Genomic DNA, 6,873 nt, shown 5'->3' with positions numbered 1-6,873 from the left:
TGGCTTTCTTACCGTTGCAAAATAAAAACTGAAAATATATAAAAAATAGATTTATAATCTTGTAAAACTTGCTTTTATGGAAGAACTGCTCTTTGCTGCTCTAGTCTTTTGGATATTGCAAAATAAGGGAATGCAAACTTTTGCACTCAACTGTACTTGTAGTTTTGCCTAATCTGGTACTACAAAGCAGTAGAAGAGTAACTGGGTAACAGCAGCAATACTACAATGTCAAAGAACTTGAATTTTTATAATATTTTCAACGTCTTATAGCTGATATCACTGACCATCATACGAATGTTGTATTATTATGTAACTATCATGCTTTGTTGTTTTTTCATTTCTTCCATACGTAAAAAGCTGATCATCTGTTCTGCCTAAAAGTAATTGATAACTACAGATATTAAAGAAATAAAGTGGTAAATAAAAAGCTCCTGAAATATAAAGCAATATAGCAATATAAAGCAATGTAAACGTAACATCGTATAATTGTTTTTTGTCCTTTCGGCTTATCCCGTGAGTTCAGCGGATAATTGCTCGCATGTTGATTTGGCACAGTTTTTTTTTTTTACACCGGATGCCCTTCCTGGCGCAACCCTCCCCAATTTCTACTGGGCTTTGACCAGCACTGCACAGCTGGGGAGGGGAATGGGCTTTTAGGGGTTCAGTTTCTTGCTCAGAGACAAACGTAAAATCGTATAATATTTTCTTTAAAAGTTCAAAGTACAATAGTTGAGTAAATCTATATATAGTATTTGCATTCCACCACTTGTTTGCTTTACTGATATCACCATAATAGGACAGGCTACACGAAAGAATGATCAAAACCAAGACAAAATGTGAATTTAAACTTCATTAGTCACATAGTCATAAAAAGGTACAAAATTATGTGTTTACTTTGACAGTCTTTTGATTGGTCTTGATGAAATATCCCTTTCATACACAGCATTAATGACATACTGATATATTTGGCCAAGTCAACTTTAAAATATTAGGAATAAAAAATGATTATTATTATTATTTTGGTCCTTTCGGCTTATCCCGTGAGTTCAGGGTCGCTACAGCGGACCATTTTCAGCATGTTGATTTGGTACAGTTTTTACGCCGGATGCCCTTCCTGACGCAACCCTGCCCAATTTCTACCGGGCTTGGACCGGCACTGGACAGCGGGGGAGGGGAATGGGCTTTTGGGGGTCCAAATGAGCATGTCAGCCAACCAGTACACAACCTGTTAGTATAGTGTACTGATAGTTTCTCTCTAAAAGTGCCTCTCACATACAGATACAGGCACAAGCATGCACGCACACACACACATATATAAACACACGCTTCTACTCTTCATCTTGACAGCAAATGCCCATACTGCAGGCCTCACACAGGGCTGTTTCATGTGGTTTGGTCCACACTTTGGTAGAGCATACTGAAGAGCCATCCTCATCATCGTCGTCCTCTTCTCCATAACAGTTCTTACGGATTTTGGCAATCAGCCCGAGCAAGGCTTTTTTCACTTCTTTCTTAGAAAAACCAGGACGATCAAACCAATCATCTTGACAAGGGCGGCAGGCCTGTCCAAAGGGCCGCATAATCACTGTTCCCTTGCCTTGCCGCAGCCGGTAACGAAATAGCACCACCACTCGTGCTGAAGACCAGGTCCTGGAGCAGTTCGAGCACTGGAATCTGTAAAGAAATGAGAAGACAGGCAATGAGCCTCAGAGGAACAGAGGCATTCATCAAAAATGCAAGAGTGTTTGTAAAAGTATACCTCTTGATATTTTCTTTTTTTTTTTCAATCGTTAGTCATTATAGGTGGTGCACTTCTGAGTCACCATAACAGAGCATGAGTGATGGTTCTCTTTAATCAGGTTGCAGTACCATTTCTATCCACAGAAAGACTTGACCTGTTCTCTATCATGCTATTACTTTGTCATGTGACACAACAGGAAGTAGCAACAGGAATGTTGTGGCGTCACAGAAAGGAAAACAAAACCAATCTCTGTATTTTGCCACAATATTAGCAAAATAGAAAATCAGTCGGCATCTGAATGACTGTTAATCTATATAGATGACCAGTATACATATTGATATCCACATACTTTCCATAGGCACAGTGGCAGTAGACTCTCCAGCCTTTCTTTCTCTCATTATTGCTGACTGTGTCAGTCTGGCTGTAGTTGAAGTTGAGAGTCCACTGCTCTTCAGAGTCCAGTTCTTCGTCATCATACACTAACTCATCAAAGGTGTCCCGCCACAGGGAAGGAAGCCATTCTGCAAAAAGTAAATAAAATATGCAACTCACTCCAGAAGTGGTACCTCTTCTTGGCCTAAATTTAAACTCTCACGAGTTAAAATTCAGATTAGTCCCACAGTAAAGATAGTGTTTTTGGCTAAGTCTGCCATTTAGAAATGAGTGCCACATCATTCTTTTAGATTTAGAAATAAAACATTGTGAAATTAAATAAAAAAATAAATAGAAATAGAAAATACTGTAACTTGCCACTTATAAACGCTGAAAATACAAACATTGCTGCCATTATTTTCAGATCGTTAAAAACAAAATGTTTATTTCTGCACATCATGCACAGAAGGTCATATGCGTTAGGCCTTTACCTGTGGATCTGCTCATGGTGCTCGGTGATCAGGTGAAGAGCTTCTGCTAAACCAGATGAAGCGTTCAAATCAAACGACGTCTGTTCTCTGGACGTCGATCTGCAAACACCCTCTATTTATTATCTGCCAGCAGCTGTTACTCTGGAAAACGAAACTTAATAGCATCATAGTTTCATTTTCCTTTGACAATGGGAATAATTCAGAGTCAACATCACGAGTATAATAACCTAAAAGGAGATCGTAAAAGACAAACAGATAATCCCCGGGTTTATTTATTAGTTTATCACTTTATTACAGGGAAATTTATTAAATTAAACAGCCGTTGCCTCGTGCATGAAGCCCAGCCTAACCTGCAAAAACAACACTATAAAATAAAATATAATGAAACAGATCCGTAATTTCACGAAATAGAACAAACTATTACATATTTCAGCGCCTTTTCCACTTTTGTCTCAGCAGACTTACTCAGAATGAATGATATATTCCATGTTTTTTTTAACATTTTTAACATTTCTCATTCTCCTCATCACATTACCAATTCTAATTATACGTATTATATGTATTATGTTGTACATATCCTATTAGTTTAAGCGATTTTTGTTTCAATTACGGGTAAATTATTGCAAGCATGATGCAAGCAATGACAAATTCTAGTTCACTAGGGGGCAGTATAGCACAGCAGCTTCAAATATATAGTGAATTCAGCTGAACACCAGGGTAAATATACTGTGTAAAAATTCTGCGGCCACTCAACACACACAGCTCAGTTGGTGACGACGATGAAGGCCATCAAAAAAACAACATCATTGATTTAAATAGGGTAAACAAAATATTCAAATTATTATTCTAGAAAACCAATATTCAAAAGCGAGCCCCATCTTCCATCTGACCTTTTAGTTGCATCGACACTTCTTTCAACAATTTAAAAAAAAGTATTATCATTTCTATTACAAAAATGAATTTTATTACATGAATGTTGTATCATACCCCTTAATAACATCTAGGTGCAATTGGGTAAATTGAACAGGTAGCGGTCACTGAAGATGGTGCTTTTATCAAGCTGATCTTTAACTGCTTTGTCAGTCTGTCCTGTTTAGTGACTGATATCCATCAGAGCATTGTTGCATGCTTAAACCCCATCAGTCCTGTCCACCTGCTGATCCACAGCTCCAGCCCGTATTTTGACATTCTTGGAAAGTTAAAGCCCACAAGTTTTTGATGTTAACGCTAATCTGTGTCACCTTTCCACTTTGAAAGAGGGTAACACTAACTTTGATAACTTCTCTCTGTTTTTTGCCGTATCTTGCTGTAAGTGTCATTTACACGTAAACCTGTTTTAGGACATTAGTAAGTTTTTAAAAAGCATTTATGGTTTAAACCTCAACCACAACTGCATTGAATTTCCCTGTAAGAGCCAGGATTGGTAACTGAGTTTGAACACAGCTCAAGTCCAAAGGCAACAACCAAACTATTCTGAAATGGGACTTTGTTATATGGTTAATTTTACTGAGTCAATTCTTTAAATGTAAACTATTCTCATAATAGGCAAATTTGTTTTTGTGCTTTTGAATTTTTTTATGACAGTGCAAAGTTTCAATTGATATTACTTTGTAGGAGTATGACAATGTCAAGCTGATTTGATAAGAGAAATTTTTGTTTACTCAGATTGTATCTTGTCTGTGAAGCTATGCATGATGTTTCCTTTATAACCATTATCGTCATTTCATGAGCGGTAATAATAGCATCAAAATGACAACACCTGTCGCAGGTATGCGGTGATGCCATTCGGTAATTTGCGCTCTCTCACACACATACTTACCAACTGTAAATGAAAAGAAACACACACTGTGAGGACTTTCCTTCTACTTTATACCTGGACTGTTTATGGCTTATGAGTGGTGCCCAACCTAGTAATAAACACTGTCAGAGGCTCCTGACAAGTTTAAAAAAACAGACGCACAAAAACACACAGATGCACGGATTTGATAACACACATGCATGTAAGGGTTGTATGACAAATCTTATTTAGAAGTACTTGATAGTGATTATATAAGTATGATTACAACAACACAACAGCAATTATGCAATCAGGTCTTTAAGTGTCTCTCTTACAAACACACACACACACAGTTACATTGCAACATTATTAATAAATAGTGAAAATAATTATTTAGCAGTATCTTGTTCAGGGTAAAAAATGACCAGCACATGGTGCAGAATGAGGAAACCTTAGGTGAAATATTATTATTAGATGGGTGGTAACTGGAATGTAGAGCTGTCACATTGGCATGAGTTTGTGCCTCAGACTCAACACAACACAACACTTCATACCACTCACATATATACCGTATATACAAATAGTCACCAAACTACTGTAAATTTAAAGTGGACGTATGTTCATCTTTCCTCCCAGCACAATGGTGTAAAGATGACCTTGAATCCGCAGGCTCCAGAGAGTCACCTTATACTCAGGTGTGACATTACAGCGTGAGAAAAGCATGCTGGGAAAGCTCACAGGGCCATAAAGATGCAGGCTTTCAACAGTGAGCAGAGACAGTGAAAGAAATGGAGACAAGACAAGAGCACACTTACATGAATAACCTCTTTTTGTTAGCGTTCTACAGCACTGAAAGTAATTTCTATTGAAGTGAACAGTGAATGACAACAATGGAATAAAAGCTGCATCTATTACAGACATCAAGAGAAGAGAATTCAAGTTTAAGTGGAAATACTTGAGCTAAAATACAAATAAAACCCTTAGTGTGTTCTTAAATTTAACTACAAAACCTGCAACCTAATTCCTGATCCCCTTGCCACTGAATCCTCCTGTCTTTTCCTAATTTGTATGATATCTTTCATCTCACTCTCTTCTTTTTGAAAACACAACTCACTGAATAGGACTAAATAAAAAGACGGTATCATGTTTAACATCTAACATAACCAACTCATAATAGATGTATGTGATGTTATCCCACCTTTATCAAGGTTTAAATTTTTTAGTTTTTTTAGATTTTAGTTTTGGTTAGGGTCTTGATTCAGTCTTATTGCCATTACAATATTGAAGGCTGTTTTATATATGTTCTTGTCTCTCATATAGACAAGAAAATATTTGCATCTTTATGTTAAATGCAATGCAGTCCACAATGGAAAACACTCTTAGCAGACTACATGTATATTTAATTAGTTTTATCTGCAAAAACTGAATTGTCCTGTTATGAGTGGTATGATTGTGCACCTAATTTCTGGCAACCTAACAGTGATGAAAAACAACTTGTTTCTTTTACATGTTGGTTCTTGTACAGATGAAATAGATGAAATATAATTAATGCAATTTAGTGGTGGTGGTAAATTATCTTACCCTCAGAGCCACTTTTGCTTTGGTTCCAACCTTCACAAAATGTTGACGGATTTATTTACAATAGATGGCTACAGTGCAGAATCTCCTTCATTTTACAACTATAGGTATATACAGACAGGTAATAAATGAAAGGAAAGCCCAAAACAAATGAGAAAAGCATAATGAAAAACAGATGATTGTTTATAGTGCATGAGCTGCCACTGAGTGCTTTCATGAGTATGGAAATTATATGTCATAGCCTTCACAGTTGGCAGAAGTTAACCCAGTTGAACACATTGGAGATTCTGAACCACAGTCGTATGTGTTTTTAGACAGTGCTCAGAGGAAATCAAGGAATTCCTCCAGTAGAGCTATAGTCACGAAGAGGTCAAAGAAGCACTGAGGCTGTCCTGGAGGTTTGTGGTGCAAAAACATCTTAATAATGTTTGATTATTATTTGACACAGGCAATGTGTATCATTGAGATTTTTGAAAAAATGCCTGTTCCCCAAAATAATAGCTTCCATCTTTAGTTTGTGAGCATATACAAAAAAGAAAAAGAACATTGGATCATATAATATGATAGAATTATATAATTTAACAAATATATACAATAATAATATATTCTCTGAACAGTCTGAATAACAAAAACAGCACCAACATTATCTTGCACTTCATGGACAAATCACTACAGTTTAGCCTGCAGCAACACTGTCCACACTGACCTCTAACAGTCATGTCAATAAAGCTTCTTTGAATTCAAATAGTCCAAGATAAGGCCGACTCCTCAGCCAGGCATGCTGAGGTGCAGGCCAGGATTTAGCTGCTGCCTGGACTCTGCCTGGACCTGTGTACCTGTTCAGCAGCTGCCAGGTGACTAAGAGAGGGAGGAGAACAGGGAAATAAAAGGGGTGGAGCCAGGAAGACAGCAAG

General features: G+C 37.1%; 1 protein-coding gene across 1 annotated transcript; it reads right to left on the bottom strand.

The window, feature by feature from the left end:
- Positions 1 to 835: 835 nt before the first annotated feature.
- Positions 836 to 2,765, bottom strand: LOC137125491 (receptor-transporting protein 3-like). The gene is made up of 3 exons (XM_067501054.1): positions 2,605 to 2,765; positions 2,091 to 2,262; positions 836 to 1,674 (listed from the first exon to the last, which is right to left on the bottom strand). Exons 1-3 carry the CDS (start codon positions 2,618 to 2,620, stop codon positions 1,329 to 1,331), a joined length of 534 nt encoding a protein of 177 aa, XP_067357155.1. The 5' UTR covers positions 2,621 to 2,765; the 3' UTR covers positions 836 to 1,328.
- Between the last annotated feature and the right edge of the window lie 4,108 nt (positions 2,766 to 6,873).

This window comes from Channa argus, chromosome 1 (genome assembly GCF_033026475.1).
Source record: "Channa argus isolate prfri chromosome 1, Channa argus male v1.0, whole genome shotgun sequence".
Classification (NCBI taxonomy): Eukaryota; Metazoa; Chordata; class Actinopteri; order Anabantiformes; family Channidae; genus Channa; species Channa argus.
This window is presented reverse-complemented; position numbering and strand designations above follow the sequence as displayed.

Coding starts and splice junctions, on each gene's coding strand:
- LOC137125491 (XM_067501054.1), bottom strand. Junction 1,675..2,090: donor TGCCACTGTGCCTATGGAAA/GTATGTGGATAT, acceptor ATTTCTTTACAG/ATTCCAGTGCTCGAACTGCT.